Source organism: Poeciliopsis prolifica, unplaced genomic scaffold (genome assembly GCF_027474105.1).
Source record: "Poeciliopsis prolifica strain line A6 unplaced genomic scaffold, Auburn_PproV2 SCAFFOLD009, whole genome shotgun sequence".
Classification (NCBI taxonomy): Eukaryota; Metazoa; Chordata; class Actinopteri; order Cyprinodontiformes; family Poeciliidae; genus Poeciliopsis; species Poeciliopsis prolifica.
The window spans coordinates 3,463,801-3,486,179 of record NW_026562384.1 but is presented as its reverse complement, the minus strand read 5'-3'; the positions used below and the strand labels follow the sequence as shown (position 1 = coordinate 3,486,179).

Below are 22,379 nucleotides of genomic sequence, written 5' to 3'. Positions count from 1 at the left end.
GCTTTCTACGCCTCTCCCTTCTGCATCACACCTCCCGAACCACATTCCCCTCACATTTACACACCGTTGAGCCCGCCGTGTTGCGTAGCCCGTGCGTCATCTGGCTCCCAGCACATCTGAAGGACAGGTAATTTGCGATAAGAGGCCTCGAACACACAGAATCTCGCAGCTTTGGGCTGCTCTCCCGGGCATCGGAGTGATTTGACGGTCACGCCTAAGTGGATCATTGCAGAGCGTAATCACGGTGGAAGATGCGTAAGTTGTGCAGTGTGTCATTTTGGGGAATGGAGCCGCAGGAGTGCACATGGTGGAAAAAAAAGCAACAAAAAAAAAAATCTAAAGAAAAACAGAAATATTACTCTTTTTATTGCAAAAAGTTAGGTTCTCTCACACCTTGAGGTTTGCTCATTTATTTTCCTTTATTTTATCAAAACGTACACGAATAAAATACAACAAAGGACTACATTAAAGAAGACATCAAAATGGGCAGCAGTAACAGGGGTCAAACAACTGAACATAGACCCAGCCCAGCCCTGGTCCCGCCCCCTTGAACACCCACAGTGCAGTAAGATAAAGACACGCCGACGATGTCTCACATTTAGGCACTTGTTTTCTAAACCGAACCATCTTTGGCCATAGTTGCTGTTTGCGCAGGTTCAAATGGGCTGTCTGAACTCGATCGGTGTTGGCTGTGGTGCAATCAGACAGCAATCATGCAAGTTGACGCAAAAAATGTCTTCCGCTTCGGCAGATCTTGCACACCTGCCTCGTTTGAAGACGACCCAAAGATGGTTATAACATGGCAAACCCCACTGACGAAACTTGGAACAATATTTAAATCAACACAAGATGGTACGGTAACTCACATGGTTGCAGAAAGAACTCCACAAGGGAAAAGGAAACGAGCACTACATTGTAACACGGTTTATCTGAAAACAATACGTCGTATTTGCACAAGAAATACTGTAACCGATATGCTGTACAGTCTACACCAAAGGCATTTGTTGTTGGCATTTCTCTTTTGGAACTAACCAGTATTCTTAATCTCGGAAAGTCTTGCAAAAATAGATCAGTTTCTAATAAATTAAACGTCTTTCATAGACTTTAAAGGCGATCTATTAAGCTACTCATGCATCGTCTAACATTGAGTGCGTTAGTGTTTCATCCTCTCGTGAAAACACTGCGCACACCCGTAGCCCCGTCACGCTGTGGTTTGTTTGTTTGTTTTCATAAAACATCCCTTCTGTAAAGGTCTGACAAAGTTACATAAAACTGTCTGAGAAGCATAGTAGCCACACAGTATTTGGCAGTGAAAAAACAGTCCTAATGTATCCATGCACAATATCAACCACAGGCAAGGTCCACGTTCTGAACAAACGCATCAAGAACAACACAGTAAGAACATGAAAGGAGTGAACAACAATTTAAGAACCTGGAAGTGTGTTTGTGTGTGTGTGTGTGTGTGTGTGTGTGTGTGTGTGTGGTGTGTGTGTGTGTGTGTGTGTGTGAGTGCGTCCACATGTCGGTGTGTGCATGTGTGTTTGGATGTGTGTGAATGTCAACAGCACAGTTGGTTTCCCAGGGAGACCAAAGACCTATGACTCATGCAGTGCATACGGCATTTTCTGGAATTTGAACAATATCGGAAGAATTATTATTTTCCCACAAAGCCCCGGATATAATTACATATAATCATGTTAGAACCTTATAGAGATCTCAAGAAGTTTACTGTGAAACCCACTCAATTCCACCCACACAGGTCTATTATAGACCAAACAGTTCATCCCTGGATTAGTTTTCCATTCTGCAGCTCTTCCCTCACGGTGAGCACAATCCCCTCAATCTTTTGCGTGTGTGTTTTTTTATGCCACGTTGTCTCAGACTAGTCCAGTCTGTGGGTGGAGGTGTAAAGGGTAAGGTTGGTACAGCAGAGTCGATCCCCCTTGTGGTATGTAGTAGCTGCAGTAGCTAGGCTCGGCCAGATAGGGGGCAGTGTGCTCAGCAAGGTACGGAGCTGGCTGGTAGAAGCACGTCACATGGTCTGTGTTGGGTATGATGTTCTGTTCGCCCAGAACCTTCAGAGCAAGAACTGTGATCATGTTCAGAGTCTGACGTCGTTCGTGTCCCATCAGGCACACCGTGCTGTCATCTATGACCCGACGGAGGGTCATCAGGTATTGGTACTTACTCCTCTCCTCGCCAATGAAGTGGTTCTTCAAGTAGGACAGAATTTTCCTCTGCTGCTCCTGCACGTCGGGGAAGTCGATGAAAAAGCGCGAGCACATGTATCGCTCCAGCGTCTTTATTTGAGTCTCGCTGGCTGGCCGGTAGTCTCTGACCAGCAGGTTGCTGTATTTCAACAAACCGCCACCTCTGATCTCTTCAGGGTTTCTGGTGGCAATCAGCCGATAGCGCAGGTGGTCCATTGCAGCCTCAAAGTCCCCGTACATGCTCTCGGCCAAGACCTCAACTGCAGGCACTGAATCGGATACTTGAGAGTGACTGCACAGGTCAGTTATTTCTGGAGCTGCTTTCGGAACATCTTTATCATCAGGCACAGTGATGGATGCCTCAGTGGCTTTTGGAGGGGTTGGTACCGTTAAATCCCCAGGCTGAGGGTGAGGCAGAACTGGTGAGGTGGAACTTGGAATTGTGATTGGAAAAGAGACAGGCTCGACAACCTGAGGCAAAGAGGAGATGTAACCATTTTCCTTTGTCTCCTCCAACTCTAAGGGCAAAACTCCTGACTGAGGAGAGGACAGGTCGCCCTGCTCATTCTCATCTGCATGTATTATCAAAGACTCTGTATCCAAAGATCCCTGAGGTAAAAGGTCACCAGACTCCACCGGCGGAGTGAAACAGAGGAGGGGAGGGCTGAGGCAGGGGGACGGCGGCGTTGCGCAGAGTGGGGGAGGGCTAAGGCTGAGCATCGGAGGAGTGAGGTAAGGAGGTGAGCTGAGGCAAGAAGAGGTTGGACTGAAACTTTGGGGTGGAGAGCTAAAGCTTGTCGGGCTCATGGTGCTTAACATTGGAGATGGGGGAGTCAAACATGGGGGAGGACTGGGACAAGGGGGCAAGGTTGTGTAGTGAGGAGGAGACAGGCTGAGCACTGGGGGGATGATGGCATGGGAAGATGGTAAACTTAGAGTCGTTTCTTGTGAAGTGACATTTGGCTGATTCAAGTTCATTTCTCTGGACTGTTCCCCTGTTCCAGCTGGGGACTCTTCAGCTGTTTCCTCAGGGTCAAGGGGGTTGGTGCTGGGTGTGTCCGCTGAGTCAAGAAGCTCTGATTCTTTGGGCTCAAAGACCCTTTCACTCATGCAGGACTGATTTTCCTCATCTGTTCCTGGGGGTGTGCTAAACGTCTCTTTCAGGCTCAATTCAGACAAATAAGTCGCGTCCATCTTAGAGGAAGATATTTCTTGAGGTAATGGAGATGTGGGGTCTGGAGTTGATGGGGAAAGTATCTCAGGGTCTGGATCAGGAGTGGAGGTAAGATCGGGGTCTGAGGATGAGTAACTTGAAAGCTCAAGTTCAGGTCCAGAGTTTGGTTTGAGAGAGATACTTGTTGGGATAGTTGAAGGGTCTGAAGTGGGAATCGCTGGCTTCACATCAAACTCTTTGTTGGATTCATCTGCAGGGTTTAAACCTGCGTAGGCTGCAACGACAAGCTCACTTTCAGACACTCGGCTGGAGTGAGCGCTGGGCGTGATCTTTCTGCACATCCGCCTCGGGGGTTTCGGGGATGAATGTTTAAGCACCACCATGTGAGACAGTCTGTCAGAGACCTTAGAAGAAGGAGAGGAGGAGGTCTTTTTGTCAGAAACAAGGCCAGGTGGTGTGGGTAAATTATCCTGAGTATCTGAAGGGCTGATGGGGTCAGAAGGGCTGGCTGTTTTCTCTGAGTTACCTGTGGATTGTGCGCTGTGAATCTCTAGTGTATCGTCGGTGTCAGTGGGCTGTGTGCAGCTCAGTGGAAGAGTGGAAGAGGTGGAGCAGGAACAATCGATACTCTGTGTGTCTTCTAAATGTTTCTCCTCTGATGCTGAAAACTCCTGTGTGATTTCACACATTTTTCTATCACTTTCCCTCTCTTCTTCAATCTGCTCCCTGTTCTCTGTTTCCACTCTGCCTTCATCTTCTAACCGCGCCTCTATCTTTGCACATGAAGCTGTGCATGTGTCCGAGGCAGACACGTGTTGAGTGTTATCTGCCTCATTGCTTCTCTGATCCGCTATGAAATGCTCAGATAAGTCTGTTTCATCAGATTGCTCGGTGCTGTGGGGCTCCTCTGCAAGGTTTAGACACTCTGCCGGAGTTATTTTAGAAGCATTAGGCGTATCAGAACGTCCCATCTGCCCTGCAATTTCTCTCTTTTCGTCAGGCGGTTTTGTGTAGTCAGCCAGTTCTTCATGGACGCCGGCTTCCTGGAGATTTGAACCTGTTGGTTGTTGGCCATCGCAGGACTTCATTTCCTCTAGCTCGTCTGCCGTCGTTGATGTCTGAGACTGATCTACAAGCTCAGCGTTGCATTTACCTTCTGTTTGAGCCGGTGGCTTGGATTCATCAGAAGCTTGTTGATTTTCTAATTCGGCGTTCAGAGGTGTCTTTTCTTCATCGTTCAGGTTGCCTTTGTGCTCAGACAAGTCCACATCGGCAGATGCTTTCACTTTGTCTCCTTTGGAGGTTTTCATTTCCTCTGAATTCTCAGCTTGCTGTGAGAATTTGGTCTGAGACTCTTTTTCGTGCACTTCCTCCCTCGGCTCTGTCCCACTTGGCTTTCCCCCTCGTTCATCGGGTAAGTGGACGGTGGGCTTTTCTGCTTCTGGAGCGGCGGTCTGATTGGGCTCAGGTGAAAAGGAGTTACTCTCCCTTTCTGATGACTGGTCCTTCAGCTTAACAGCGTTTAACTTGTGCATGACATCCTGCTGCATGTACGACTCTAGGAGTCGGTCCAGAATGATCTGGAAGGAGTCAACGCTGAACTCAAACTGGCGCCGAAGGGCACTCACAAATTTGAGCTCGAGGTTTTTGCCGCTGTTGTTCGACAGCGAGATAAGACTCCAGCGGTCGTGTTCGTTGAAAACTTTGACCATTTTCTGAACATAGGCTTCCTTCATTGTGGCGCTGCTGATCCGCTCCCTGTTGACTCCGACGGGCAGGCAGTCCAGCAAGCAGCTCAGCACGGACTCTTTGATGACCTGGGGGAAGAAGAGGTCAACAACATGACAGTTTCAACCACTGACAGTGACCAGAGTGTAGCTTCGCTTGCCTTATTTAACTAGAGTAGTGTTCACTCAAACAGAGATACTTTCTAAAATGGAGACAGCAGTGTTTGCACCCTTTTTACCAAATAGCTTCTTTGCACCGGTTGACCCCTAACTTTAGATTTAGAATGTAACACAAAAAAGGTAATGACTGAAAGCATATGACTAATATTGTTTCTTAAAAGAGGAGCTACAATTATTTGCATCTTCAGTTGCTCTCTTAATACTTCTTGTATTTAATTTTTGATTTTGTTAATGGTGATTATCGCCCCCTACTGCTATGGCATAGGTATCGCAGTGTTTTTGGTTAAAATGTATTTTTAACAATGGAGAACAAAACCGTCTTGAGTGATGTAGTTAAAGCCTAAATGTGACACTTGGTTTGCTTCAGGTGCAGCTAAATGATGGAAAGGTTCTGAATGTGAAAGAAAGCATATCACCAAATTATTAACCTCACTCCATATGTCAACCTCAAGTGCTTTGCTAAGTGTAAAGAGGTGCAGCCAAGCACAAGGCAAGCCTTACGAAATCAAAGTAAATGTTCCTCAGCTGCATTAACTTTACTGTCATAGTAAAGGACATCTAATACTGGATTAAAAATGGAAGACCTGATTCTAATGCCTGCTTTTTCTCAACTTGTGAAATAAAAAAAAATCAACAACAAAAAAACAAGAATTCACACCTGGAACTCCTCTTGGCTCGGCAGTTCCACTCCGAAGATGATGTCCAGGTCTTTGTAGCTCGTCCCGTTGTCCCGCACCAGGACATGGCTGGCCGTGGAGCCGTTCAGTCGGACATCTCTCACCGTGATTCCCTGCTTCTGCAGCCTGGCCCGCACCGCTATGATGATGTCGCGGGGTCGCAGCTCCAGCGTGGGGAAGTTCCCGCGGCCGTGAATGGGCACCACTTCTGAGAGCACCTGATGCAGCACCTCCACCTGCTCTGAGTTCAGGCTGTGAAACCGCTGGCTGGGTTTCTTCTCAGACATGCTTCTTGCCCTGCGGGGGGAGAGCGCCGGGGTGGTAATGAGACTTTATTACAACTCCTCCTCAGGAGGTGCTACATGTTTAACTCGCATGCAGTCGCATTTTGTCACACAAGCACACACTTAGCACTTCGTAGCGCTCAGATGCATGCTTCCTGCCAGTCTGCTGTCTGCAAGTCACAGCTTGGCTGACAGCTTTCCTACAATGCTAATGTAACTGCTGTGCTGCTAAACTGACACATGGAGCAAAGTGCAGAAATGTGCTTTGGATAAATATCCATCCATTGCCCAACAACAACAAATTAAGGGGTGGATTTCGAAGCCAGAAACACATTACAGTGCTTACCATCTACAACGTATGCCTTTTTGTTTTTATCAGTATTTTTTTAATTATTATTATTATTACTTGATTAGGATTTATCACACAGAAAATTAAAGGCACAGCTTGTTTTAATGGAAGTGTTCTAAATTTAAACCTTTTTTTTTGTTTTGTTTTGTTTTCCACCAGGGGAGCAAGGGTTAATCGGAATGAGTCATCACCAGCAGTCTGCATTAATCACACCAACGTCACTAATTAAAGACACACATCTGTTTTTGTGTGTGCAGCACATGATGTGCGCACGCTACTCCCACAGCGCTCCTACGAGGGTGGGCAAACTTTACTAAAACGCCTCTCTGAAAGTTACAAAACTCAGCAGAACAATTTCGCAGCAGCTTATTAATATTTAGTTCAGCCTTTTATGCGCTTCGTTTCTGCATGAAGTTGTCCTGCATCCCCCATTTAATCTGCACACAGCTTTCCCTTTGCATCCAACCAAAGTCTGCCCAGGCGGTATGTGTAACATGATTAAGCGTGCAATTGTCTGAGCCTGTCGAAGTGTTTCTGCAGAGCGAACGCTCCTTTCTGAATGAGCAACTGTGGTTCATAGGAGCCCATTATGATCTTTTGTTTGCTTTAATCAATAGCTGTCACTCTGGGCTACAGCTGAGTGCTGCTGATTGCTATGATTTGTCAATACCAGTGGGCTAAAGACCAGGATACTAATGAGCAGTAATAGGATGCTTTCTGGTATCAGCTTGACTGACACCAGAAGCCTATGGTTTGGTACAACCGCAAACAATCTATTATGGGGAGTGTTTGGATGTAATTTAATCCACGCTGTATGCATCAACAAGCTTCGCAGCAGAACTACAGTTCACGGACTGAAGCAGCAAAGGGGCAGCCCTACAAAAAACAACAACATTAAAGGAGTTACCAGATCTCCTAAAGGCAAGATTAGACAATTGCATCCAACTTCAGCAAGATCAATTGGCGAAACAGCCACACATCCTGAATCAATAAACATGGCTCCCATGTGCTGCCACATGCACAATAAAGCAAGGTCTTGAGAAGACAGGACAAGGCGGGTGCAGGACTATATTCCTGTCCCTGTGTCTCTACCCCCCTCCGTCCTCTCGCCCCAGTCCTCCCATATTCGCACTCTTCAGCAAACTTGCAGGCTGAGTGACTCATCCAGGCATATCGGCTCAGCACGCACATAATCTATGGCCACTGGAAACACAACAAAAAGCTCGGGCTCCCCGCGCTGAGCTGCATGCGAAACAGACGTAAACACATCATCTACAAATCACGTATCCCGCTTGCTTTTTGAGCACCGCACCTCGAGAAGCCCCCGGGTCAACAAATCCAGACGCAGCTGCGTTGTTACTCCTGTTGTTCTGGGTAAGCACAAGCCTTTAAAAACAACAAAATACAAATGACTTGATGGTTTTGACAACATGAAGTTCGAGATCTGAACACAAAAACACGTGATCAGAACATCAGTGTCTCAGAACATACAGAGCTGGTAGTTCCTCATTTTCTCACCGGCTGCTGGGTGTTAAAGTTTGGCCTGTTTTTGAATTTAGGGAGGTGAAACGTCTTTTGCTTTGCGCTCCGCCAATTGTTTCATCTTCCACTTATTTACACCTGAGATGCGCCGGGGAGGCAATCAAACAGACCGGCGCAGCCAGGGTTAGAAACTCCACCTACAGCCGGGTGGAGGTAAGGGGGGGTTTCTTACCTGTTGCTGTGTTGTTGGAGGGAGCGACCAGCTCCTGGCTCGCGGGTGGAGTAAAATCTTCAGCGTCCACCGAGCTACAGGTTCGGAGAAGTTCGCGCGTGTGTGTGTGTGTGTTTTCTATCGCCTCACTCCACTTCGGTCGGACTTGGTGCTGACTCGGCTCTGTCCCTTATAAGGCTCGCGACGCTCGAATCTGCGCGCGAGTTCATTCATTCGGGCGCTGTCCCGGAGGCGCGTGGTGCTGAAATGAGGAGTGAAACGACTCCTCGCGCTCTTGTTTTCTCTCCCTCGGCCGCCTTGAGCGTAACGCAGTTTCCATGGCGACCTGCCGTCACTCAGTTATGACTGGGGGTGGGGCGTGTGCGCGCGCGGTGGAGGTGCGTGCTCGCGACGATAACGATGGGAAAAGAGGGCGTTACTGTGTGTGTGTGTGTAAGTATGGATGTGTGTGACTAGTCCGTGTGTGGAGCCTGCGTTTATTAAATAATAACCAGTTAGTTAAGAGGAGGATATACTTTAATATGAGCAGCTCAAATTGAGTTTAGGAGTCGACAAGCTGTCGTAGTGAACAGCGATGGCCGCCCCTGTAAATCCCCATGCCAGCCACAAATAGGACAAATAACAACACCAGTAAGGTGTGTTGTCCTCACACTCGGAAGTTTAGTCTTCTGAGTTCTCAGTCTGAAATACAGAAGAGAAATAGTCAAGAGTTCAGTTAGGGCAGACCCAACTTACTTTCCAATATGGCCGCCGCTCGTCATATCTATCATCTGTAACACTTTATTAAACAAGCATGATGCACATTATCTGTACGAGAACGTGTTCCTGCGGTGATTTATAAAACACGATTTTACAGTTTGCACGATTCTTAATACATATTCTGCATTTATATTCAACAGTACGATTTTTGTGAATGAAAAAAAAACAAAAAACGAACCTGTTGTTAGCCATCACTCTTCTGCCCTTCCTGTTTGGCTAACACCACCTACGTCACATCCGGAACACAGGAACGTGCGTGATTGGGTGAAATGCAGGAATAGTTCTTTTCGTCATTTCGTACTTTTGCAGTTTTAGTACAATTTACTGTGAGATCCTGTTAGCCATGAGTCAGTTCAGGTGGATGATTCATACTCCTTTTGACAACTTCACATTTGAATTGTTTTATATATATATATATATATCTATATCTATATATATATCTATATATATATAGATATATATATAGATATAGATATATATAGATATATAGATATATATATCTATATATATCTATATATCTATATCTATATATAGATATATATCTATATATATGTATATATATATATATATATACATATATATATATATCTATATATATATACATATATATAATATATATATATATATATATATATATATAGTTAGTATATCTGATTATTTCATTCTAATAAATATATTCCAACACTTACAGGCATTTTGGTTTGGTTCAAATGTCATAAGAGTAAACTAGCCAAATGGAAACAGGGTGCATTAGAAAGTCTTCAGAGATTTAAATAAACGCAAATGCATGAAAACTGCGCAATTTTCTGGCCATTTATTGTCATAAATCCTAACAGCGGTTTGCAATAGAAAGTAATCTCATACATCCTGGTATGGGTATGTGGTTTTGAAATTGTTTGTATACATTTTCACTCCACTGGTATATAACAGAAAGAAATGTGTACAGAAAGAAAAGTAGTACAGAAAGAAATGTGTTGGGACTAAATAGGGACTTGAATTGAAAAACGCTAATTACCAGTGAGTGGCTCTGTTGCTCTCATTTTTGTCCCAGTTGCTGGATTTACGTACTCCTGGATGAGCTGTAAATTTTTAAAACAGCTTCTCATTTAAGTTGTGAGAGAGTTAAAAAAAAAAAAGAGAAAAAAAGTTACAATTCTGTTTTGGGTAAATGTGGTGGAAAGATTACAATAAGGTCACATCTGCTTGTCATGTTACATGGAATGCTTGTGAACTCTCACCAAAAGAACTATTTGGGTTACACGTACAAGGTTGGAAGTTTGCTTTCGACAGCTGCATCAGAACCGGACAGTCTCGCCCCATGTTTTTAATTCCTTATCCTTGCATAAAACTCATGTGTTGTCTCTGACAGTCAGAGCTTTGCATCCAGACTTGCCCTCCACATTATTAGACATGACCACAATAGGCTCCATGTTAGACTTCAGGAATGAAGTGAAGGATTCACAAATCAAAATAAAGAAAAGAATCTGTCAACAGCGTGGAACATGATATGATAGAAAAAATAATCTCTGATCAGTGCAGCATAATCCAGTTCAAGGTGTTTAAATTTTTGATCTAAAGTGAACCAAATGCAGTTCAAATTTCTTTAAAACATTGAAAGTGTGAATAAATTTAACATAGAATAGAAATCAGGGTGCTGTGGTGGCGGAGGGGTTAAGCACATATTGAGGCCGGGATTGATTCCTGACCTGCTGACTTTTGCCGCATGTCTTCCCCTTTCTCTCATTACCCATTTTGCTGTCAATAAACTATCAAATAAAGGTCAGTAGAGCCATAAAAACTCGAAAATAAAAAAAAGTACAAAATAGAAATCAGTGAATAACATAAAGCTATCATTTTCAGCAGCAGACCACTGCACTATTGGCACCCTGGGTGGTGAGCCATATAATAAAGGCAAACCTGTCAGGTGTTTATTTCACAGGGTTGCATTTTTAATCAGTCCTCATGTACTTCCCCTTTTCTCTCTCTCTCTCACAGAGGAACATCTTTGGGCCTCTATCTGAACTGTGTCTACACAAAGTGTCCAGGAGATTGTCTACAGTATGAGTCATCCATTCTGCTCCCTCCCCCAGACCAAACCGCTCATCCCCCACCACCCCATCCCCAGCCCTTTTCGGACGGCCAGTCCATCCACTGGAACCTTTCTCTATCTGGGCAGTGATCCTTATTTCGCTTCCTAATACTCACATTTTATGTCCCATGTCTTTAACACACACACAAACACGCCTACACACCCACACACACATCTTTTGTGCCCCTGTTTGGCCAGCCTTTCTCTCCACAGGCGTAATTAAAAATAATGGATGAAAAAGTAAAATAAACACGACAGAGCACGACGACACACACACACACACACACACACACACACACACACACACACACACACACACACACACACACGCACACACACACACACGCACGGAAACATCAAGGCAGCCTTGTAGAAAAGGTCAATTTACTCCCTCACAAAAAAGCACTAATGACGTCACTAGACATGTCCCACAACCTACCGATACCGGTTATAAACTATTTTTAGACACCACAGAACTTTGGACACGCGCGCCTGTCCACTTCTCGAACAGTCGTGACGTAGAGGGCGCGAGCACGTCGTGCAGATCGTGATCATGTGTGACGACGGTGAAATGCTGGCAGAAGCAGCAGCGATTTCAGCCGAAGATAGCGGCGGATGAAGATGGTTCTCCCCACGTTTTCCACCCGTCGTACCGGGATAGAGTCGGTTCTGGCGCGTTTGGTGAAAACTAAATAAAACCTAGAAAATATAGTCGCTATTTATTTGTGTGAAAGTGCAGTAAGAAGCATGAAAAGAAAAAGAAAAAAGAAAAATACACAACAAAGGAGGAAAATCTGAAACTAAAACAAAATAAAGAACTAAATATTATAAAAATATTTATATATTTATTAAATATTTAAATAAATATCATAAATATTAAATAACTTAGTTATGATTTATTAAATTTAACTCCTAGTGTTTAAATTAAATATTTTCAATAAATAGCGACTATATTTTCAAAATTAAATTTAATTTCAATTTCAATTTATTTAAATATTCCCCTTTGGGATCAATAATAATTAATTAAACAATATTTACAAATTGTTTGTAATTGTTTCAAAAATAATATCACAGATTAAATTAACTTTAGGCGACTTTAAGCTTGCAATAAATCATCATAATTACGTTATTTAAGACGCTACAGAGAGAAACCAATCAGAGGAGGCTGAGGTTTACTGTCTGCCATTAAACCGCCGCTGCGGCGAACGCAAACAAACGCGGAAGTGAGACGAAGCGAACCCTCCCGTCAAAAATAAGAACCATATCAAGCCAGCGCTGAACCGAATGACTCTTTGTCGGTTCTTTCGAACAGAACCGAACCGGTCCCAGAAAGCCTCCCACGCCATGCCGAACCTGGAGAGTATCCTTTCTGTGTACTTTTGTCGCCCACCGCGGAGCGCGCGCACGCTCCACACCGTAGCAACCGTCGCTAACCATAAAGTGTGTTTGGGCCCCAGCTAGCCCTGCCGTGTTCCGGCTCCTGGTAACTTCTCTCCCCTGTTCCGTCACTGAACGGGGAAGGAAAACAGCGACAGCTGATGTTTAATGACTGGTTAATGTTTGACCCGTTTCTCAAAAAGAAACATCCTTCTGTCGCCTGCGACGACCCGGCTTCAAGCCGTCAAATGTTCCACTGTTGGCGTCAGTAACGCCATCATTCCCACTAATTAAATTAAAACGTTCCCAATATTGTCATAAACTGTCCCTTGACTCGCTTTCACAAGAACACATGTTTGACCTCAAGGTTGCTGCCAAGGAGCTGCAGCACAACTCCAAGAAATGTGACAAAGAGGAGAAGGCGGAAAAGGCGAAAGCAAAGAAGGTTGGTTTGTGTCTAACAGGTGATGCTGCTGTACAGCTGCAGCCTTTGCTGGCAGTGAATGTGCACTGTTGGTTCTCAGGCTATCCAGAAGGGAAACACGGAGGCAGCGAGGATCCATGCAGAGAATGCCATCCGTCAGAAGCACCAGTCCATTAACTTGCTGAGGATGAGCGCCCGTGTGGACGCTGCGGCCTCTAGGGTCCAGACCGCTGTCACTATGAACCAGGTTTGCAAATGAGCGCTGGTTTTCCAAAAAGAAACAGATGTCATCTCTTTTCCAAGAGCAGTGCGACTCCTGTTGTGTCTTTCTGAAGTACTCAATCCCCCCCCCCTGAACGTTTCAGATTTTGTCACAGCACAACCATCTGGGCCAGCGGCAGTATCCCACGACCGACACAGACTTTTAGTTTCTTCATTTAACGAAGGCCGTGTTTTGCAAAACGTACACCCACATGAGGTCCGTGTGAATATAAACAACAGTCAAGTATGTGGAAATGATGAAGTTCTAGTACATCTTTTTTGTGGAGCATCTGATGTATTGGAGAGGGAATGTAAAATACTTTAGTAGGTAGAGCATCAGCCTAGGGGCCCAAATCCTTGTAAATCCAGCCCTGATGACCACACTGATTCATTGATGGGCATGTGACGTGCTTCCACCGCCATCTTTCTCAGCAGGAAACATTTGTCCAGGATGTAGTTTCTTGTCACACATGGTGTTTTGCATGAACACACATTTTTAAAGGGGTAGTATTACGCAAAACTGACTTTTCTGAGCTGAACTTCTTGCTATAATTTTACTCCCTCATCCCTTGATTCTTTAATGCAAGTTTCAGAAATCCTTCTAGGCTTGGTGGCAACCATTCAGCCGTGCGAATCGCCTGGTTGGACCCTGGTTCAGCTCCTCCTCAAAGCTGCAGTGTTTGAGCCACCACCTCACAGAGCAGCCCTCTCCCACTCAGCTCCTTCAGACTAGCCAGCAGCAGTTGGCAAACCCCTGGTGAAACAGGGTGTCCGCTGAGCTCATCATAGGTGCTACTTCTCAGAGAAACGCTGGTTAAAAAAAACAAAAGCATTGTTGAAGGGTGAATAGAGGAGCCACTTCCTGAAGGCAGAATTTCAGAAAGAGCCGGAGCTTTTAAAGAGACAGAGGCCCAATTTCAAGATACTAAATCGGGAAGTAAAATTTTTTTAAGTCATATCTGATGTATATTGCATTTTTATGACAACTGAAAGTAACAGTTACTTGATTGTGGTATAAAATGGCACTTTGTGCCTGGAAAACACATCATTTTGCCCCTTTAAGTTATATTTTGACAGTTTTAACACCTTTTCACACAAGGCAATGTAGGTTTGGCTCTTTTCCTCCCTTAATAATAGACATCTTCATTTACAAACCGCACTGTGTCCTTGCTTGTCTTGTTTGTGACTAATATTTGAATTAGTTTGATGTTGTGAAACACCGAAGTGCGTCCGCTGCATCTCGTACGTCGACGTTTGCGGTTGTGCGGTGACAAAATCTCAAGAATTTTAATAGACACGAATACTTTCCCAAGGCCGTGTATCTCCAGAGTGACTCACACGCTCTCTGGAAAACAGAGTTGTTGATTGAAAATATGTCACAGTTCTTTGGCCACATGCCGAGGAACCTAAATCAGACGTTCGTGCAAATGCATTCATCCACTCGTTATTTATGCCCGAAAAACCCGGTTATTTATCACACAGGGGGGATATATCTGGGTGAGAAACAAACTTCAGACTGGTTGCCACTTCGTCATAGAACCATGAGACAAGCAGGCCTGATTAGAAACCACCAATTAAACCTCCGGCAATGACAAAAAGCCTATATCTTAAGCTGTAAGTTCTTTATACCTTACAATTTACAGAGCGTATAGATTTCAGTGTTGTTGGTTTTTTTCACAGAAAAAGAAGCTATTTCCCTTGTAAGCATAAAAAAAAGGCTAGCAGACAGGCATACAAAAAGACAGCAATTACATAATGTCATTAGATGTGCTTCAGGCCATATGCAATTAGCTCGTCGCTCTTTAGGAGAGGTGGCCTCTTTCAAAATTGCTTTAATTGAAGTTTTTCTATGGCGGAGGCGCCATTTTATAGAAATGATCCTATTTAATAATGTCTGCAGAGACAGTTGGAGGGTGTGGAGCTTGTATAGCTTGAAGCCCACCTCCTCCGAGAGGCTCTGCTCCTCGCCGCCTCTCCTCAAGCAGGCACGCGAACGCATCAGTCATAAACCCATTCAGAGCCTCATTCAGCCGAGACTGGGCTCATTTTCATCATATCAATCCGTAATCCTCGAGCTTTTGAGGAGGCTTTCAGAATAACAGCCGGGCGCCTGGATAGAAGAGTTAAAGTGACACCTAGTGGACAGATGAAGACACAGCACTTCTAGGTTTGAGGAATCTTTCTCATGTTTTCTTTTTATTATTATTATTTGCACTTATTTGTGTTGATTTTTTTTTGTTTTGTGTGTGTGTGTGTGTCCACAATAACCTGTGTTGTGTGTTGTGTATTTCCCACCCAGGTCACCAAATCCATGTCGGCGGTTTTTAAATCGATGGACGCGACGCTGAAAAGCATGAACCTGGAAAAGGTAGACAGAGATCCCAGTAAAACAAAAGTTTAAAAAGTGAAACCGATTCAAATCATCTTTTTACAAACGGAGATGCGCCGTATTTGAAGTGTGTCTTTCTGTTCATTTTTTTTTCCTCATTGCTATGGCTTACAGATAATAAAATGTTTCTCGGTCAAGTCCAGAGCTGCCTGGATCACTGAAGCAGCTGTTAGCGTCTGTGCCGTGTCGGCCGGGTACCAAGGAAATTGAAATCAGCATCTTCATAAAGATTTTAAGCAAAAGGGAGCAGGAAGTGCTCTAAATGGCAGCGTTAGAAAACCCAGAGAACCAACAAGAAACAGATGACGGGGTGCACTGACAAATCACCGACTGTGGAGACTTCCCTCGTCGAGTGGCGTTTATTCTTTGCCTCTCCACATCTTGTCTAAGTGAAACGTAAAGTTCACTTTCATCTGAAAAGAGAACTTGCTCCTCTGGCCTCTGTCCATCAAGCTGCCGTCAAATCCTTGAATATAATTGCTTGACGATCCTCTCCAGGCTGCAGTTATCCCTGTTTCTGCTACCACACTTCTTCCTCCCACTTAACTTTCCCTCTGCGTCCAGATACGCCACTGCGACCTGCAGTGGCTTCCCCTGCTAGTGGAGCGTGTCAGTGATTGCTGGAAAACTGTCAAGTCAGCCTTCTCCTCGTGTTGCTTAGGCTACAACACGTTCAAATAATTTGGGTTTTTATCATCTTCAAGTCATAATTACCAGCAGTATCTATAGGGAAAAAAAAGCTGAAAGCTTGTTTGTTTGTCTGTGTGAGTTTAGCTTTCTTTTTGGTCCTTCTGGTCAGATCTCGGCCCTGATGAACCAGTTCGAGAGGAACTTTGAGACGTTGGACATGCAGACGGTGCTGATGGAAGACACCATGGGCAGCACGTCCACGCTCACCACGCCTCAGGTAACGACCCCCGTTAGTTCCCAAACCGGACGGCGGGTCATGATTTGATGCCTTTTTTTCTGCAGAACGAAGTGGACATGCTTCTGCGAGAAATGGCTGACGAAGCGGGGTAAGACTCTCGGTTGGTCCGTAGCTGACTTTGAACGCTGTTAGAAACCACGTCTGCCTTCCGTTAAGGTTGGATCTCAGCCTGGCGCTTCCTCCGGGACAGACCTCCCCCGTGGCTTCCACTGTGGCTTCAGCCGAGCAGGTAACTTTTCCCACCAGAGTTCTTTCTTCCACTCAACTTTCCACAAATACTCCGGGATACAACCCTATGGATAATCAGCTTGACTTATTGTGGTTTACCTCCCACGTGAAGGGGAACACATTTAATTATTTCTTCTTCTACTTTTTTAAAGTTTTTTTATCGGGGGTCTCGCGCTGCACAGGGTTTCAGTTCGAAGTTTTGTTTGAAAATGACACCAAAAAATGTTTCTGTAGTGCATGATTGTGAAATGTAAGTAAACTGACTGTTTTATAATGTTTTACTGTACTTTCCAAATAAAAATCTACAAAGTTAATTTGAATATTTATTAAATTACTTGTTTATTTAATTCATTTGCAGTTTAAAATGAACTTGTGACATGTTGAAATAAAGGTTTTGGATGAAAAGGAGTAGTTTGAGGAAGAAACTCATTACCTACCTTGATAGGATATTAGATTTTTTTTAAGTGAAAATATATCTAGTCTTTATGGTTTTTTTAGACAAATTTGATCCATAAACAGAAATCCAACATTCCATTTGTTTAGCTCTGATTTTGCTTCTTTTTTTTTTTTTTTTTAGCTCTGATCCTGTCAAAATATAAGCACTGTTTCTTTTAAGTAATATCTCTTGCAGACGTTCTGGTAATACACGATCTGTATTTTAAACATAACTTGCCGAATGAAATAGTCCACCTAGTTGTGAAACATCATTAATTTCGCACTGAATAATAATGGATTCGTTGGACCTCTGCAGCGTTTTAATCAGCCGGGAAGGCTGCAGATTTTACGCAGAATCTGCTGACAGGACAACTTTCGCTCATACATTTCACAGTCTGGCTTTTATGACAGACTGACAAGAGGAAAGAAAAAAGTCCTGGAGGAGGCCCGTTTGCAGTTTGCCATCAGCTCGCTGCCACAGCTGATTCAGATTATTACCTCCTTAAGGGTGTTAATCACTGCAAAATCACAAAATCTTACCAACTTATAAGGAGCTTTGAAGAAGATATGGGAGCTTTTTTTAAGTCAATAATTTGTTAAAATTGATGAAAAACTTCTGGTTCCACTGGGTGTCAAGTGTTAACCTGGCAGGGCGAATGCAAATATGTTTCACACTTATTTATTTAAAGAAAGGTGACATGAAAAGCTCTTTTTTTTTACCAGTGGAAGGCAATTTTATTTATATAGCACATTTTCAGCAACAAGGTAAATCAAAGTGCTTCACATGAATTTAAAGGAAACACAAACAAAATGACAAACCAAAGGAACGAGCAAAAGAAGAAAAATGTTGATCAGAGTATCTAAGCTAGATAGTTTATAACTCGATCATAAACTAGAAGTTTCTAATGTGCCACTTTATGTTGATCTGTCACACAAAAAGCTTTGATGCTTGTGGTTTTAAAGTAACAAATTGCAAACCAGTTTCACTTTTTAAGTTCAAATGGGGGGAATACTCTTGCTTGGAGTGAACAGGTTTGAATAAATACAAATAATCATTAAAAACAGAACCAATAACTCAGAAGAAATAAAGGCAGCAGCTCAGTTTAAAAACAAAACAAAACAGGAACAGATGAATGCTGCAGAGGAATTTAAAGAGCGCCCCTGCTGGCCTGGCGGACCTAAGCAATGCCTTAGTTTGCTCTTGGATATATTCCACCTCTTGCAGTGAGAGAAAAGGCCGGACGGTTTCACAGCCTTCAGTTTCCACAAACATTCTGTTTAATTCCTTGAAAAAAAAGGGAGCGTCTCATTCTGTTTTTTTTTTTTTTAATTATGATTATTTTTATGACATTTAGCTCTGTCCCACGTTCGGTGGCAACAAGAGCATGAACGCAGCGCAGAGGCTTCCAACCTCCAGCTTTTCTTAAGCTCCTCTCATTAGAAATCCTGTGGGGACTTTCAGTGACTCTCATTAATCTTTGCTGGAGGGTGAGAGGAGTGTGGAACCGTCGCTGAGATGTTTCACATCATCCTTGCTTTAAATTTACGAACCGGGACATATTTTAAAAGTGCTTTGTTTTACTTCTGTTAACTAGGAGGAGCTTAACAGGAGACTGTCCAAGGTGAGAGACCAGGCGTCGTAGAGACGCAGCGGAAGAAGAACTCCAGCGGAAATACAAGCAAAAAAAGAAAACTAAAACAAGAACCCAAATAGCAAACAGAGCCATGTGCCTCCACACTCGGTTCTCCTTTGAGGAGAACGACGATGAGCACGGTGAGAGGACGAAAACAGTCCTGCTTCTTACTGCACAGCTTCATAAAAATGCTTTACATTATTACAATCATAATAATAATAATAACATAATACTTTTCATTTTGTCACAAAAGACTCTTGTTGTTTCGAGTGATGCGTGGATGAGTGTGGAGAAAGATAAGCCGTATTGTGAACAGCTAATGCCTAAGCGGATAACAAGGTATGTACAAAATGACCTTTTTGAAATGTGTTTCATTATTTAGGTATTTAAATTGCATTTATTCATTTCCTGCATCGTGTTTCCTTTAGGATACGAAGACTTCTGATGATCCTCCCTGCTTCTTACTGCCACTCTGCTGCTGTATGTTTTTTTATTATTATTAATTGTCCTATAAAGATTAATTATAAACCAGTTAAGTTCCCAGTTTAGTTTGTTCCTGAATCACCAAATGTAACAAAATATGTAATCACTAACCCACCTCCACCCAGATACAGTCAGTTAAGTGTGATTCGTCACATTTTGTGTGACGGAGGAGTTCGGTTTTGCTAGCCAGACCCGGGTAGAATCAGAACCCGTCTGATAGCATGAAGTGGGATGAAAGGTACGAGAAAGCATCGTATCATGACCCAGTATGAGGAAATGTGATAACAGATGAGAATGTTGATGTCCATCTTCCTGAAGACGGTCACAAAGTCATTTCCAGGGCTTTGGATCTCCGCTGTCTCAATAACATGTTGAAGCTTCTGCAGAGAGGACACATAACAGACATGAGCCTAGGAGAGCATTCGCTTATGAAGTCATGACAAAACAACTTCTAGTGAGCTGCTGCCTTCAGGTCAGTGTTTGTGACGCTACAGAAAGAGAGATGGCCGCCGCTGGAGACTTCCAAAGCCGCAACTGAGGCCGTCTGTCACCAGCTGGGAAACGTTTGGCGAAACTGGTTTGTTCTGTTGCATCTGGCGTCAAACCGACTGAGGATTTCAGAGGGCCACCTTAGTGAGGGTCAGATTTGATGGTGGACATATGAGGGTCCAGTTATGTCACTTATTTATTGATTTAAATACATTTCGAGCTGCTCTACATCCTCTCTTCTTCAGTCCTTTTCCCTCCTCCTCTTTGCCTCCTCCAACAAGGAACAGATGAGAGGTCAAAGGTGTCACCTGAAGAGGAAGTGGCATTCTGCTGCTCGCATGCCAGCGCCCCATTACACACACACACACACACACCCCACACACACACACAGTGCAGCGTGTCTCAGCTGCGAGCGATTACAGGTGCCGTCCAAGCACATGGCTATCTGTGGCGCTTGGACTCCGGCAGCAGCCGAGTTTCTCCTGACTGACGCCCGTTCACCTCTGACCCTGTTTGTGTCCTGCCCAATCATCATCAGCGCACACTTAACTGCATCCACAATCATCATCAGGCTGACACGGGCCTCCATTTGGCTCATTACTCCAAACTTTGATGAGTTTACGTCCTCGGTGTAAGTCCTCAGCCGTTCCTGTCTGCAGCTGACCTTCGGTGATCTGACAGCTGTCAGTCATTTCTGCCTTTAGTTAAAATCACATGAAATTAAAATTCCACGTCCTTCCTTTTTCTTCTACTTCTTCTTCTTCTTCTTCTTTTTTTTTTTTTTGCTGTAAGCCACAGAATGCATTTGATGCTCGTTGTTTTGAGTCTGTTTTAACCCTTTGTGGCTTTCCTCTCGGGTTTCAGCGTGATTAAAGCGAGGGGAGTCTGTCAGAGTCCATTTCTCTGTTCGTCCCAGCTCATGTGCCCGGGATGGTTTCACCAGATGTGCGCAGAGATGGCTTCTGGAAGAGTTAAAAAAAAAAAGCATCTAAAAAACAAAACTATTTGTCTTATGTGTGTGTGTGTGTGTGTGTGTCGTCCAGGTGTTGATGCCAGGAGGCTCTCGCTGGAGCCGCTTTTAGCGCCTCCTGAAGGAGAGGTTGCTGATGACAGGAGTGATCCGTCGGGCCGCCAGTCCTGCGTTCGCTCTGATCTGGTGGGGGGCAAAAAAAGTTGCTCTGTCGCTCAGAAGAATAACTGATTCATGGAAAAACATACAGCTAAATGGTGACTGGTTGTGATATTCTACATGTCTGTGGAAGAAAATGCAACCCTGATGTTCTAAATGCCCAAAGGTTTCTGGGTTTCTCTTTGTTACCACACCAAATACCGGTTGCAGCGAATTGTGAATTTGGCAAAAGCGATAAGAATCGCAATCGACAAATTATTCTCAGATGTTTCCATCGATGTGTTGGTGTTTCAGAGCAGTTTCAAACTTCTTTACTCTTGTGAAAATTGATGTTTTGTTTCCTGGAAGTTTTGAAAGAAAATGACTGGAGATGCTTTTTCTCTGTGAACTGTAATCATTTTTGCTTCGTATCTGGATCGCGCTGTGCAAAGAGAGACACATTTTTATTCAGTTACGGTCTTTAAAGGTCAATCAAAGGTCAATCAAAGGTGCAATGTTTTATATTTTGGTGTCGATTGAGAACGGGCCTATTGCCAATAACGATACCGATACTTTTTGTCATTTGAATTTTCTGTGTCATCAAACTTCTGACCCTTTGATGTTTTTGTAGTCCTTACTTTTTAAATGCTTGAATTTAAGATTGAATTTTTATATTCAAAATACATCAATGGCGTGTTAAAATAATAAACAGAAAAACAGAACAAATAGCATTTTTTTCCCTGAGATTTAAAAATTTATCAATTGAGGCCAAATCAAAGCAAAAATGTTTTTTATTTTTTTAAGTTAGAGTTGAGAAACTACAACACAGAAATTAAATGAAATGTCAACACGGAATCTTAAACTAAAGTATTGATCTGGAACTGATACTGATTTGGTGTCGATATTGTCGGCATAGATAATATCAACAAGATTGACAATATTGATAAAATCGACCCACCTCTAATAAACAGTGGAGCATTGCACTGTTGTGTTTTTGTCATAATCGTAATAATAATTATTATTATAACAGGCCATAAAAAGCTGCAGCTTGCTTGTGTTAGAAAAAGCTGCAACCTGACTTATCAGCTTTCACTCTGTTGTGATTAAAACTTTTCTATTACTTTTTTCTGCTGGCCCGTTGCCAATCAGGGTCACAGTGAAGTCGGCGTCTCGGGTCGGAGCAACACAGCCAGCCGGATCAGAACCAACCGGATTCATAATTTGACTCACAATAAAACAGTCCAGTCAAAGTCAGCCGCTACATGTCAGAGAAACTCTTTCTTGATTAATACCGGCATCGTTTTTTGCTCATGACACTGTATTTATTTCAGATTTCTTTTAATTGCCTCAATGGATTCCTCAATGGTCGCATCATTTTTGACATCTTTAGGTGAAAGTTTTGTCGTGGAAGCAGGAAATGTTTCATAAGGCGAGGAGGTTGTATTTTCTTCTTCTCCTTC

General features: G+C 43.5%; 2 protein-coding genes across 4 annotated transcripts; one reads left to right on the top strand and one right to left on the bottom strand.

Moving 5' to 3' along the window:
* Positions 1–410: 410 nt before the first annotated feature.
* On the bottom strand, positions 411–9,300 carry LOC129362443 (mucin-2-like). 3 transcript variants are annotated; one of them, XM_055033961.1, is made up of 4 exons: positions 9,253–9,300; positions 8,316–8,996; positions 5,950–6,265; positions 411–5,201 (listed from the first exon to the last, which is right to left on the bottom strand). In XM_055033961.1, the coding sequence occupies exons 3-4, from the start codon at positions 6,253–6,255 to the stop codon at positions 1,878–1,880; spliced, it is 3,630 nt and encodes a 1,209-aa protein (XP_054889936.1). In that variant the 5' UTR covers positions 6,256–6,265; positions 8,316–8,996; positions 9,253–9,300; the 3' UTR covers positions 411–1,877. The 3 variants fall into 3 exon arrangements, with proteins under 3 accessions (XP_054889936.1, XP_054889933.1, XP_054889935.1); XM_055033958.1 differs by lacking the exon at positions 8,316–8,996 and having other exon boundaries at positions 9,253–9,289; XM_055033960.1 differs by lacking the exon at positions 9,253–9,300 and having other exon boundaries at positions 8,316–9,127.
* A 3,034-nt stretch (positions 9,301–12,334) lies between these two features.
* LOC129362959 (charged multivesicular body protein 1B2-like) lies at positions 12,335–19,370 on the top strand. The gene is made up of 10 exons (XM_055034799.1): positions 12,335–12,523; positions 12,888–12,985; positions 13,065–13,211; positions 15,525–15,593; positions 16,414–16,521; positions 16,587–16,630; positions 16,699–16,771; positions 18,801–18,979; positions 19,093–19,178; positions 19,268–19,370. Exons 1-8 carry the CDS (start codon positions 12,448–12,450, stop codon positions 18,846–18,848), a joined length of 663 nt encoding a protein of 220 aa, XP_054890774.1. The 5' UTR covers positions 12,335–12,447; the 3' UTR covers positions 18,849–18,979; positions 19,093–19,178; positions 19,268–19,370.
* Positions 19,371–22,379: the final 3,009 nt, after the last annotated feature.